The sequence below is a fragment of the Lepidochelys kempii genome, chromosome 9 (assembly GCF_965140265.1).
Source record: "Lepidochelys kempii isolate rLepKem1 chromosome 9, rLepKem1.hap2, whole genome shotgun sequence".
NCBI classification, from domain to species: domain Eukaryota; kingdom Metazoa; phylum Chordata; order Testudines; family Cheloniidae; genus Lepidochelys; species Lepidochelys kempii.
This window is the reverse complement of record NC_133264.1, coordinates 96,071,733-96,086,323: the sequence shown is the minus strand read 5'-3', so window position 1 is coordinate 96,086,323 and position 14,591 is coordinate 96,071,733. Positions and strand designations below refer to the sequence as shown.

General features: G+C 45.0%; 1 protein-coding gene across 9 annotated transcripts in view; it reads right to left on the bottom strand.

The window, feature by feature from the left end:
• Positions 1 to 10,435: 10,435 nt before the first annotated feature.
• Positions 10,436 to 14,591, bottom strand: part of ATP11C (ATPase phospholipid transporting 11C (ATP11C blood group)) — a 122,025-nt gene continuing 117,869 nt past the window's right edge. For 8 of the 9 annotated variants that reach the window (XM_073358413.1, XM_073358415.1, XM_073358409.1 and 5 more), the window contains one exon: positions 10,436 to 14,281. In XM_073358413.1, coding sequence (XP_073214514.1) covers positions 14,141 to 14,281 — 141 coding nt within the window. In that variant the 3' untranslated portion in view covers positions 10,436 to 14,140. The remainder of the gene's footprint in view (positions 14,282 to 14,591) is intronic. The other variant, XM_073358407.1, reaches the window with a different exon arrangement.

Sequence of the window (14,591 nt, the reverse complement as noted above, 5' to 3'; positions counted from 1 at the left end):
AAGCTGGGCCATCGCCAAGGATGGGGACCCCCTCCCTTCTCTCCAGCGGGCAGAAGGCAGCAGGGACCTGCCCTTTACCCTCCACCCCAGCTATTCCTCGCCTGGCAGCAAGCACTGGCTTTCCCCTGCTCTAAATTAGGCAAGCCCCCCAGGGGGGAATCCTGGCTCCGCTGAAATCAGTGGGAGCTTTCCTATTGTCTTTAAAGGGACCAGGAGTTTATCAAAGCCGGCTTTATCAAAGCCATTGGCTGTGAGGGCGGAGATATTTCACAGCCTGCTGCTGCCCATCAGCCTTCACTGCCCAGGCCCCATGATGGGTGATAATCTGGGTTACTGGAATAAGGGACCGGGGTGTTAAATGTCCAGTGAACTTAAGTCTTCTAGAAAGTAACACAAGAGGCTTTGTTTGGTGGCCACAGGTTGGATGCAGGTGCCCTGACCTGCCTCAGTGGGCCTCAGCCCTTCCTGGAGAGGCCCTTTGGGTCTGAGGAGGTAGTTGAGTCACCTCATCCTTACTCTTCCTTCTGGTTCTCAGCTGAGGCCATCAGCCAGAAAGCCAGTTGCCACCTGCATCGCCACTATGTCATACCAACCACTGCATCTTAAAGCAAGCCTTGCAATTCCTAGCACAGTAAGGTGGTCAGATCAGGCTTGAGCCATTGCCTGGGCTTAGAAGTGCCTCTTCCCTGTTAAGGCTATTGGCCCAAGCAGCATCTCCTCTCAGCTGTGTGAAATCATCCAAACCTGATGGCCCCCTTTGGGCCCTTTTAAATTACACTCTGCAGCAGGCTGAAAGGGACAGGGTCAGTTCCTGGACAAGACAAATAATACTATTACCTCCCTAGCTGTTCCTTCCCATCTACATTTTCAAAGCAGCATGTTCGATCTGAGCTAGAATTTTGTCCAGCTCTGTTTAAAACCAAAGTCTTTTTGTATTTGGTCGCCGGGCTCCAGCACGGTTGCCTGAAACAGAGCTGGCGCAGAATTGTTTGGTCTCAGAAACATGTTAAACCAGCAGTGTGCTTTAGCAGCTAGGGCTGACCCCTGTCAGCTTCCGTGATCAGATGTCAATGGCTAACATCCTGCCAGCTCATGCAGATCAGAGGCTACTGTGATGGGATACTCTAAAGGGAAACAGCTGTTTTTAATTATGTCAATTTCCCATAAAACCATAGAATATCAGAGTTGGAAGGGACCTCAGGAGGTCATCTAGTCTAACCCCCTGCTCAAAGCAGGACTAATCCCCAATTTTTGCCCCCATCCCTAAATAGCCCCCCCCCAAGGATTGAACTCACAACCCTGGGTTTAGCAGGCCAATGCTCAAACCACTGAGCTATCCCTTCCCCCTTTGGCCTAGCCCTTTGCCTTCCAGCATTTAGGGCTAGTCATTATTTAGGCAGGCTATCAGATTAGGGTGCAAACTCTGGCAAGAGTCATATTTACAGGGCTTCCATGGTTGTTTAACATTTGTCTAATTTTATAAGAAAAATTTCCCCACAAATGTCATAGTTTAGTTACCAGTTCAACCAATGCTTTCTCCTTGTTTCTAACACAGCAGATGCCATCCTGGCTGTCTCTTCTTTCTCGTTGTTCGGCTAGAGGTATCATCACTGATGTCAGGACTGTGCACAGTTCTAGCAACAGCATGAAATCATAGTTGCTGCCCAACAAGCAGAAAGAGTGCAATGCATGGAGTTTGTGTAGGACCTACCAAAATATGTTTGTAAAAAAATTAACAGGGAATTGGAGGGTCAGAAAATGATTAAGGGGAGATTCATCCGTTCAAATCCTGCCTAGGCTGGTAGAGAGATAAAATGTTACCAGCTGCTGATTGGGGATAGGGTGGATCTAAGAGAGTTGATGATCTCAATACAGTTCCAAAATTGATACACATCACATACAAAACAGTCCACTCTTATTTGACATCAATTTTCTCTTTAGTGGCCGGTCTCAGCAGAGAGGCCATGAATTAAAGGAGCATGGAGATGAACCCATGTTCCCATCCTAGGGCAGTCCCTGCAGGTCAGTCTGACTCTGCTTGCACAGCTGTTGTATGTTATGCAAAGAAAATGAGCATGTCAGGTTCCAGCAAGGGTTAAGTTAATACCTTGTGTAAGCATTCCATCTCTAAGGGGCTTGTGTGTGAGAGGGCGCCCTTACTTGTGAATGAAGAGTATCTAATTTAAAAGGAGAGAGATTTAGAATCCAAGAGCCTTCAGGTAATACTGTGTTTGCGCTAGTCTTGGGCCTCCACTCTGGGGTTCTCATTTAAAAATATCTTTCCAACGTGCTAGGGTATTCCAAACTAAGGAAAGTTTCCCAGATGGGTTCAAAATGCAGATTTGCCAGGCAATCTAGCCCCTGAGTCAGATTCTCTCTCCTACAACAAGGTTATAAGACCACTGTCTTGTTAAGGATGTTTTCAGTGATGCTTTAGTGTTTTCCCTGGGAAATTAACTGCTGAGCCTTATTTCTGGGGGTTTTGTTTGTTTGTTTGTTTGTTGGGGCAGTGCAGGGACTGATATTTCACAGCCAATCAGAACCCAGGAAGCGCCCCTCTCTAGTTCAGTGTGTTGTGGAATTGTACTTAATTTTTTAACATTGACACGACTGACAGCGAACGCCAACCTAATAGTTCAGTGAATGGAGACTCCTGTCTGGCTGTGGAGTGCTGGATCTGTTTATGTTCTTCAGGGCCTTCAAGGAGAGGATACACTCACCTCTTCTAAAGCAACCCCAGCAATTGCAGAGTGGAGAGAGATTAAAAATAGTCAACACGTGCAAAGCTAGGGACTCAGACATGGTGCAGCTGTCGAATAGCCAAGGAGCTGTAGATCAATAACTTATTACAGTAAAGCCATTGCCCCACTTCCACACCACCTCAGTTGATGCAGAGATTAGCAGCAGCCCCTTGCTGTGTGATTGGTTTCAGAGTAGCAGTCGTGTTAGTCTGTATCTGCAAAAAGAAAAGGAGGACTTGTGGCACTTCAGAGACTAACCGATTTATTTGAGCATAAGCTTTTGTGAGGTACAGCTCACTTCATTGGATGCATGCAGTGGAAAATACAGTGCGGAGATTTTATATACACAGAGAACATGAAACAATGGGTGTTACCATACACACTGTAACAAGAGTGATCAGGAAAGGTGAGCTATTACCAGCAGGAGAGCGGGGGGAGAAAAAAATTTTGTAGTGATAATCAAGGTGGGCCATTTCCAGCAGTTGACAAGAACGTGTGAGGAACAGTGGGGGCGGGGGAGGGGAATAAACATGGGGAAATAGTTTTACTTCGTGTAATGACCCATCCATTCCCAGACTTTATTCAAGCCTAATTTAATGGTGTCCAGTTTGCAAATTAATTCCAATTCAGCAGTTTCGCATTGGAGTCTGTTTTTGAAGTTTTTTTGTTGTAATATTGCCTCTTTCAGGTCTGTAATCGAGTGACCAGAGAGATTGAATGTTATAATTCTTGACGTCTGGTTTGTGTCCATTTATTCTTTTACGTAGAGACTGTCCAGTTTGACCAATGTACATGGCAGAGGGGCATTGCTGGCACATATCCTATGGGTAGATGTGCAAGTGAACGAGCCTCTGATAGTGTGGCTGATGTGATTAGGCCCTTTGATGGTGTCCCCTGAATAGATGTTCATTTTACTTCACCACAGAAGGTGTCTCTCTGCAAGTGGGAGCCACAGGACATGGCTTGACTGGCTCAGCACCAGAGAGTTCTCCTGCACCGACCTCCAGTATTTTGTGAGATGCTGCAAATGTCTTGATGTCTATGGCCAGTGTTTAGTTACACATGCCCAGGCACCTAGCGACATTGATATTGACCAGCTCTGCTGCCATCAAACCCAAATGAGAAAGCCCAGTAAGAGCAAGCTCTTCTAAGCCTGAGCCATCAGTCCCGGCTCTTTTTTATTGGATACAGATACCTTCGCGCAACCCCAGGAGACGTCAGCAGCCAGATACAACTGACAGATGCAAAGCATGTAAGAGAAAACACTGGGCACAACTTCCATTCAGTGTCCAGGGGCGTTTCTGGTGAAACAGAAGGCAAGGTTTGCCCATTAAGGATTTAGTGTTTACGTGTTGCATGGGTAGCTAGACTGCCACGCAGCCCTAGCAATGTAGCCATGCACAGACATGATTGGCCCAAAATATCACGAGCCAGTTTCCAGGGGAAACCTCTTATGCGTAGGTCAAAGAACACACAGGTACACCTTTTCCTCAACAGTATTCCCTCACATTGCTGCATTACAGCAAAATCTTCTCTTTTACATACTGTAGTTATTTTTCAAGCCCTCCATACACTTGCCATCTCTCCAGCATGCTGCGGCAGTGATGGATTTCCAGAGGAGGCAAAGTCTGGGTTGATCCTATTTTGCACTGGCTGATGAATGGACACTTAAACAGAAGCTACCAGTCCTGTTCTTCTGGCTGAAGAGGCTCTCCGTCCCAGGGCATGATCCCACAACATGCTAAGTGATATGGTGCTCAGCACCTTGCAAGATGGGGCCCCTGGGATGATGTTCTTTGACTGCACTGGAAGGGAACAAGGCTCCACAGGGAGCAGGACAGATCTCATTCCCTTGGAAAGGTTATGTTAGAGTTTCCACAAGACCCCTCTACTTTCCGAGTTTTATTCCATGTGGGCTGACAGCAACAGACCATCGGGGAGTGGGAGAATTTCCCCATTAATTTAATAATTTCAGCTCATACTTCAGTAAAACCCAGTTCTGACAAAGGCCAACATAGCCTGTATGGGACTGATGCTATTTGGTGAAAAAACGCAGCAGAAATCCCTGTTCAATCAAACAAGTCGCTCTTTACATGTTGCCTTTTAAACAAACCCAGACATGTAACTCCCCATGCCACTGTAAGCTCCTTCTGAGGCTGATCTGAAGAACCAGAGACCGTTCCCGAACATAGCTCCGTTTTGGAGCAACAGCCATTCTCCCTCTTGGAAAGGCTTCAGTTTTTATTGCTCCCGCTTCTGACTGCTGCTCCTTCCAACTGTGTGGCCAGGCTGAAAAGCCAGGAACTCAGATGCGGAATTTCCTTTCAAATGCCCCAGGCCCTCTGCTCTGTCAGAAGCTGCTCTGTTAGACCCAGAGAAACGCCTGCACTTAAGGAAGAAATCAATTGGCTGAACTCTCTGCATTGCCCTCTTCTGCAACTGGCAGCCTTAGGCTTCGCCTGGCCCAGGGAATTTTGGCATGCTTATCACTGAGTGGATTCCCCTGGTATGCTGGTAACTCACCACTGTTTCTACACACAGCACTGGTCCCAGCAGAGCATAGGCAATTGTACTGCTATCATGCACTGGGCTCACCACCCTCATCAGTCTCCACTGGGCCGGATTCTCTTTGTAAGGGATAGCGATAGGCAACCCCTCACCCCCACGTCCTCCGAGCATCCTCCGGCTGTGCCCAAGTCCCTGTTCACAGAACTCCCCGATCCGCTATTCCCAAAGGAGCAGTCCACACCAGTTTGTTAGATTCAACTCAGAATCACCACATCACTTAACACATAGCACTTTATAGAGACAAGAAGAAGAAGTTTATTATCAAAGAACTGAGATTCGAGTGAACGAGAGTGAGAATACTGGAAACAAGTGGTGACACATTAAACAAAATCGTAACACACTTTCTAGAGCCTACACATAAACAACAAGGCATTCCCCTATCTCCTACAAGATAGCTTACCCCTGTCATTTCCCCAGGATTTTCAACCAGTTTGGCTGCAGTCCCTTCTTATGAGATCAAGGCTGCTGGCCGCTTGTCTTGACAGATGGACGGAATGAGGGTGTGCCTCTGTACTGCTTAGTTGTATTCCCAAAAGTTCATTGTCCTTATGTAAATAGGGCTCTCTCTCTCCTGCTGGGTCACTTCTGCCTGTAAATTTCCTCTCTTTGAAGATTTCACAATCCTTCATTAGCATTTGACTCATATAGTAAATGGAGGCCCACTGTGAACCAGACAATATTTAATTTACATGGAAGCAGGCAGCTAGAAACACAATTCTTGCCTGAAAGAAAACCAACTTTTTACCCTTCAGGTGACCAGTCTCGTGACAGACCTTAAGAACATATTTTTCAGTGTATACACATAACTCCTTATACAACATCCATTTTGCCATTATTATGATGACCAATGGGACAGAGGCTTTCATCAGAGCCCCTCCATGACATTCCTTTGGTGAATCCAGAGTTGCCCTCTGCCTGTTGGCATCCATGGTCTTTGGGTCACAGTGACCTATGTAGTAGTGGGGAGACTGACGCCTCAGTCCCATCTTGTGCCCTGTGACAGCTGCTGAAGTTTAGGAAGCTCCAGCTACAGTCCTTCTACCCTGGTTTCCAACTAGCAGATTCACATAATTCAGGAAATCAGTTGCTACGTTCCTGTTTATCACCCCTATCTCATCCACAACCATTGGTTCTGTACATTGGTCTCTGGCCAAATCCCAGCCCAAGGCCTTCCCCAGGTGACCATTAGCAGGTTTAAGGCCCTGGGATGCGCACATAGATGATGGATTATTTGATGCTGGTGCTTCCTAGGAAAATATCCACAAGCACTAACAGCCCCACAGAGCAGCAGGGCAATCTAGCACTTTCACGCCCAGAGCTAGAGCGAAGAGTTTATATTTTAAGCAATCCTGGAAACTGGAAAAACAGTTTCAATTTAGTTTGGAACTGACCCGAAGTGAAAGGGATATGTTCATTGCTGGTATAAGTATATTGACATCAAAGAGCTTATACCAGGGATGAACTACCTTTTACATACCCAGCAATTTCAGCAGAGTTTAAAGTGCATCAGATACGTAAGCTCACTTGTCTACAGTTTACCAGTGTCTTAGCAATAAGTCAGGGGACAGGGAAATTACCTGGTCCCCAGTGAACAAGAGGCTAGCTTCAGTTCATCTTCCCTAGAACCTACCACGGAGAAGCAAAGGTGAAATCCTGACCCTACTGAAGTCAATGGCAAATAGCAAATAACCATCTGGCCACCACACCTCACACCTTAGAATCATAGAATATCAGGGTTGGAAGGGACCTCAGGAGGTCATCTAGTCCAACCCCCTGCTCAAAGCAGGACTGATCCCCAACTAAATCATCCCAGCCAGGGCTTTGTCAAGCCTGACCTTAAAAACTTCTAGGGAAGGAGATTCCACCACCTCCCTAGATAACACATTCCAGTGTTTCACCACCCTCCTGGTGAAAAAGTTTTTCCTAATATCCAACCTAAATCTCCCCCACTGCACCTTGAGACCATTACTCCTTGTTCTGTCATCTGCTACCACTGAGAACAGTCTAGAGCCATCCTCTTTGGAACCCCCTTTCAGGTAGTTGAAAGCAGCTATCAAATCCCCCCTCATTCTTTTCTTCTGAAGACTCAACATCCCCATTTATGAAGATATTGAACAAAACCGGACCCAGGACCGACCCCTGGGGCACTCCACTTGATACCGGCTGCCAACTAGACATGGAGCCATTGATCACTACCCATTGAGCCCGACAATCTAGCCAGCTTTCTATCCACCTTATAGTCCATTCATCCAGCCCATACTTCTTTAACTTGCTGGCAAGAATACTGTGGGAGACCGTGTCAAAAGCTTTGCTAAAGTCAAGGAACAACACGTCCACTGCTTTCCCTTCATCCACAGAGCCAGTTATCTCATCATAGAAGGCAATTAGATTAGTCAGGCATGACTTGCCCTTGGTGAATCCATGCTGACTGTTCCTGATCACTTTCCTCTCCTCTAAGTACTTCAGAATTGATTCCTGGAGGACCTGCTCCATGATTTTTCCAGGGACTGAGGGGAGGCTGGCTGGTCTGTAGTTCCCAGGATCCTCCTTCTTCCCTTTTTTAAAGATGGGCACTACATTAGCCTTTTTTCTGTCATCTGGGACCTCCCCCGATCGCCATGAGTTTTCAAAGATAATAGCCAATGGCTCTGCAATCACATCTGCCAACTCCTTTAGTAGCTGGGGTAAAATCTTTTAAGTAGCTGGGGTAAAATCCCTGTTGAAGTCAATGGCTAAGGCGTTCAGCTACAATCTTGGAGGTTGTAGGTTTATGCCTTATTGGATCGCATATGGAAAGGCTGCTCCAGTTCATCCAGATGTAAAACTGGTACCTGGTCAATAGGATTAGGGAAGTCAAAGGCAATTGGATGTGATGCCGGCCACATCACTCCTTTGCATACCAGCGGCTATGGAAACTGCCATGCTTTAAACCGCATCAGCCATCTGTGGCTTGGGGCAGACTGACGTAAAGAGGGGAGGCTAACCCCTTTGGGAAGGTTGGACTCCATGCCCGAGGACTGAGTTGGAACCCTGCTTAGGTTCATTTACTTTACTTGCTTGATATAAATACTAGTACATGAGGGGGGGAAATATGCTGTTGCAGTCTGCTGCAGAGTCAGCTCACCACTTTAGATCCCACTATTTCAAAAGTTTCAAAGCGAGCCTGAAATCAGATTGTAATGTTTCCACAAGCAGCTGCAGGAAGGCCACCTTTTCTCTCTCTCACACACATGCACACGGAGATGCAGATGGATGTTTTTGCCCTTATCGCACTGAAACAAACAAATATGGAGTGAGGGGTGTGAAGGCCTGGTGTATATGCAAGCGGGCTTTGACGTTTTGAAAACTTGTCCTTAAAAGTCCTTATTAAAAAAAAAAAAAGAAAGGTCTGAACATTAGGAAATGCCCATTATGTCTCATTTCAAAAACTTCTCTAATTCATAGAGTTAGAATTTAAGGCCAGAGAGACCACTAGATCATCTGGTCTGACCTCCTGTATTGCACAACCCACCCACACCACCCAGCACCCCAACAGCAAACCCAACATCAGAAATAAGAGCAACATAAATGAGACCCTCAGAAGACCAGACTATTATGCGCCCCAGGCACTGCATAGGACGGACCAAGGTGCACCAGTGCCTGAGGCCCCCGCAATAGCAGGGAAATGATTAAATGAGATACACCCAGAGAATCCTGGCAAGTGACCTGCACTCACATAATGCAGAGGAAGGTGAACACCCCTCCCCCTCCCCCCCGAGGGTACCTGTCAGTCTGACCTGGAGGAAAATTCCTTCCTGACCTCACATACGGTGAGCAGTTAGACCCTGAGCATGTGAGCAAAAACCATCCAGCCAAGCACCTGAGGGGGAGAACGCTCAGTACCCCTGCCCGCCTTAGCCATTAAATAGATATTTTAAACGTTATCGCGATGGTTCAGAGCTTTCTGAAGTATTTAGCAATTCACATAAGTCTCACACCACTAACTTTACTCCCACTCTGTTCCTGCCACTCTTTATAGCCAATTCAGATAAAAAGCCTTTGCAATTGTTCAGATCATTTTACCTATCACTCAGTACAGTATAATATACAGTACAATAGACTATTAAGATTCTCAACATGTATATTTGGTTTCCAATAGTACATGCTACTCCGTAAAGGTTAACTTTAGTTTTAAATAGCTCTGCCATCTGTCCTGTGATGGTTCACAGGAGCTTAATAATTAAAGAGGCAGAAACAGAATTTCTCAAACTTTTTTTTTTTTGACAAACATTTTGAGTCAGACACACTCATCTTAAAAATAAACACACACAGTGTGTGAATTGCTCCAACAATTTGTAATGACACTGAATTTCATTAGCACAAATCCTAACCTGCATTTCATCAACTCCAGGCAGTTTAGAGATCGGGCTCTGATCTTCTCTGCTGTGCTTGTAGCATGGAAGACAAGATTGCTGGGAGCTGAAAACCAGCTGATAGTTTGTTACTCCTTACCCAAGTCCCCAGTATATAACATTGTGCATCAAGGCCAACATTTTCACACTTGGTGCCTAGCTAAGCGGTCTGATTTGCTGAGGAACTGAGCAGCTGCAGTTCCCACTAAGTTGGACCTTTGGGTGCTCAGCACCTCTGAAAATGAAAGTACTTGTGCATCTAAACTCCAGCACCCAGGTTTTTACATTTTGACCCAGGGCATTATTTGTGGATTGGGGATGTGTGTCCACAGCAATAGCTACAGATGTGCAGTGTTTTATTTATTGTTAGTAGAATTACTATTTAGTGGATTGACAAAAGATACAGTAAGGTAGAGGCTACCTACTCTTCCCTTGTGTGTCATTCTTGTTGACAGCAGTGGGAGTTGCCCATGGAGAATTACGTATGGCTCTGTCGACCCAATCCAGTACCCACTGAAGATAGTGGGAGTCTTTCCACTGACTCCCACAGGGGGTGGATCAAGCCCTATGTGAGGAATAAAGTACTGTGTATTACGTGTAACCGGTAACCGACCACACCTCTCCCCATTTACCTCCTGCATTAAGAACTGCATCTTTTGCTTCTATGATAAACCATTTACTTGCTCCTGCAAATGAGGGTTAGGAGCATCCCAGGAGACAGATGAGGCAAAAATATTAATCAGAACAACATACCAAAGTTTATTGATTACTTCAAGCAGAAGTTTCTGTAACGAAAAAGGGCAAGTTGCATTCATAAAAGATAACATTCACATTCAATATCTGTTATATAAAGCAACACATGTATAAAATTGTATTTTAAGTGGGGAGGGGAGGAAGTAAGTTTGCAGTCCCTTTTTTTTTTTTTTTTTTTTTTTTAAAGAAGCTGAAAAATGTTTCTTCTCATCAACTGTGTTTTAGATACACCTTTTTATATGCAACCATATTTAAAAAAAACCCCATAGCTGAGAAGTTGGATGAGTGGCACAACAGTGATACTAATTATATCTTCCACTGGTAGGTAGGTATGCAAATTTGCATTTCAATTTGTATGTAAATCCTGACAATTTATACTATCCTCATACAAAGATTAGTTTATGAAAATGTTCACTAGTACTGCGAGCGAGTCTAGTTACTTTTCTTAACTTTCTGTGTCACTAATCAGTGTGATTAATCTGCAGGGAATTGTTAGAAACACTAACCGGTTTCCTTCAAGATTTTCCACCTATAAGCTCTGACTGACCTTTTAGCTCATTACTGAAATGTGCCGTAACAATACAACTTGTATTGTTTTATATGAACAACAATCACGGTATTACTGTGTTACTGTCAAATTATTGCCATTCTGAGCTATCTAATCTTTGGCAGGACCTCAGCTGCAGGACCTCCCTAATTCCAGAATTAATTCTTCTGTTCTCTCTTATACCACAGGTCCCCAAGAAGCAACAGATGTGGGGTTTGCTAGTTTTGAATCCGGAGGGTCATACCTTTACCTGGTGTACATCAGCATAGCTCTACTGGAGTCCGTGGACCTACACCAATACACTAGCTAAGGCTCTTGCTCAAGATAGCCAGCCTGCATTTCCAACACTCTACAGCTGGTCTTCTAGAGATCTGGTGTTAATTCCAGCCCATCCTTGTGGATCCTCACATCAGTTTTGGTTTCAGATGTACATCTACAGTGAATGGTTCACTCTGCACCACAATTAATTATTTGGAGATGGAAAGAGAAAAATTTGGTTCCAATCAAGCTTACTCTTAAAATGCAGGATAGTTATTCCCCCCTTCCCCTTCCATCAGTACTCCTGAGCACATGCCGCAATCCTGCTCTTGCTGAAGCCAAAAGGAAAAATTCAGCTGGCGTCAGCTGGAGCAGAATTGGATCCCAACAACGCAGAATGCTACACGAAACAAACCAGGAGGGAGGCGGTCCGCGTCGGACTTGGAATGGTCTCAGATCATTGGAAATCTGCCTTTCAGTGCTCACATTTTGAAGATTATGTAAACATACCAACAAACAGAACTGTGCATCGAAGCAGAAAGCTCAGAGTTGGCGAACAGACCATATTGTCAGTGTATCGGGTGGATGTGCCCCTCGTCCTCGAACGTGTAGGCACAACATGTTAGCCATCAACACTGGTGACCAGACAAGAGCTAAGGCTCCCTTCTGGTCCTGTGCGACGAGCCAAAGGAAAAAGGGCCTTGGTTATAGGGACTGTGAAGGGGAATGCAATCCCCGCCCCTGTCCTCAGCAAGGAGGGGCTGAGCCGTGGCCACTTTTGCCGTGAATGGGGCTGAGCACTCCCCCATCCATGCTGGGTCTTGTGGGTTGGACACCCCACAGCTCCTGAGGCCTGCTCACATTTCCCCCCGCCCCATGTTGAGTAGCACAGAGCAGTCAGGACGTGCAGGGGTGGCAGAAGCCTCTCGCATGCAGTTCCCGCTCCTTCCCCTTGCTTTCCATGAATGGCAGGCTTTGTGTGACTGCTTAGATATAGATGAGGGTTTGCCTGCAATTACTGGGGGTAGGGGGAGAGAACTCGATCCAGCTTCCCCTAAGGAAACGTCCCAACTACTTCAGAGGCAGCAGGAGAGAGGCCAAGAGACTGAACAGCCGGTCGGTGTTTTTTAAAACCAAGGCTATTACCAGGCATAGAATCAGGTGCGCGGCTTTCTGATCACAGAAGCGCCAACTCCTTTCCAGCTTTAGAGTTTCCAAACTTTTTGAAGGGAGGGAAGGGAAAATCATTTTTTGCAAAATTCTTTTCTGTTGTTCATCGATATTTCATGGAGATGGGAATTTTCTGTCCAGCCCTAATTTCTAGTCTCTCTGGGCATGAGCAAAGCAAAGCCTAAAGGTAAAATTGTCAAAAGTGCCCAAGTCCCACTGACTTGCAATAAGACTTGGGAGCCCCAGAAAATGGGACTTGCATACCTTGAAAATTTTTACCCCAAGTCTTTTTTTTCCGCTTTATATGGCACAGGGACACCTGGGCCATACAGGATGATGGGGGCGTCAACCTGGTGGAAAAATATCATTCAAAAAATAAAATGCCAATTGCACTTAATCTGTGCTCACTCAGGACTTTTTATAATCATAGTTGTATTGTTTTCCTGCATAATAAAAAACAACCAGAAGTTGGTTGCCCAGCATTTTACCTTTATGCTGTGCACACGTGGCATTATTACATCAACATCTTAACGTGCAATTTTAAAAAAAAATCTGCGGATTTTAGAACCCAGTAAAATGTTACTCAGAGAGCCAGATGCATTTATTCACTTATTTTTAAACTGACCTCCTCTTTTGTTGATGCAGATCATGAAGATTGCAGATTTATCTGGTATTATTTGCAAGCACAATCAATGTCAATGGGTCACTTAAGGCCCGGTTGTGACTACCATTCAGGTCTTGAAGGTGTCGAAACAACTGCAATTACACTCTGAAACCATTCACAGAAGTGTGAGCATAACTACAGAGGCCCAGTTAAGCTTGGGCTGAAAACCTGCCACAACAGAACTTTTATTTAAGATTCTTTCCTGACTAAGGAGATTTTCATGAGTAATAAAGAAATTCTGTGTATTTTCAATACAGAAGGGGAAAGGGTTAGTTATTATGTCTTCCTCCTGTTCCAGAAACAAATCTGGTAACGTGGAAAAGAAGTCCTGCCATATGAAAACTTTTCATTTCTGAGGAGCTGATCAAAATATTTGTTCAGGCTGACACATGCTTCTGCATTTTAATAAACAGAGAACATTTAACAGCTCTAACCCTGCTGTTCGCAACTGGACATTTCACGCCATCAACAGCTCAGTCCGTCAATATTTTCAAGTACTTCTGCTGCGTGGATTTAAATGCTGAACTTTTCTAACAATCACTTCCCGGCTTCAGCTGCTGGTGCACAACTCTCACGAGCAGCCACGGGAGCTGTGCAAGATGACAGAACACGGTTCTAATTTCGGGTCCAACCCAACTTCCATGATGGGAGCCTTTCCAATGTCTTCCACGGGAGTTGGACAAGACCGTGATTAAGCAGAAAGGCTGTGCTACTTCTTTGGTCAGGCAAAAGAATAAGACTTTAGTGGCCATTCACTGCTGTTGGATGAATCTGTAATGGAGGAACCTCCTTCTATTCAGTGGGCATAAGGAGCATCCATGTGTCTCTAAAGTTTCTATTGTTCCATTTTTATGGAATTCTAGACGTCCTTTTCTCCACTCCCGATTCCATGGACTTCTTATGTCCCAGACTTTTCTATTTTCAGACTTTGAAAAAATAAGGGCCGCAGCTGCTTGGTCAGCAAAGCTGCTTACAATACGTGTCATTTTAAAGGAGAACTGTGAGTTCAAACACACGGCTTGTCCTGCGGCACGACAAGGTGCAGTGTTTAAAGTTGTTGCATTTGAGGTACCCTGAGATGGTATTGTTGTGTCAAGTTAGTAACAGCGTCTTTGATCTTCATTTCAGAAATGTATCCATTCTCCATAGGTTTGTAGGACAATAGCATAGGCAGATTAAAGGGTACAGTCTGTAAAATTAGAAGGGAAAAGATGGTTTACTATAATCTTTACATTCCAAAAATCATAGTTGTGTTATTCTAGACAGCCAAGTATTAGAATTTGCTAGGAGAATAACAGGAATGGTGATAAAAAGACAGTGATAAAATGCCAAACTGCATTCACAGTGAAGGGGAGAGCGTAGTGTGACAAATGAATTTGCACGGTTTTCAAAACGCTACATTAGGTCAAGGATTAACTTCTGACTTGCTCTCCCCTGGGATTCTCATATTAATTCAGTCCAGCTGCACCTGGTACCACACTGATTTGTGAAGGGAACCG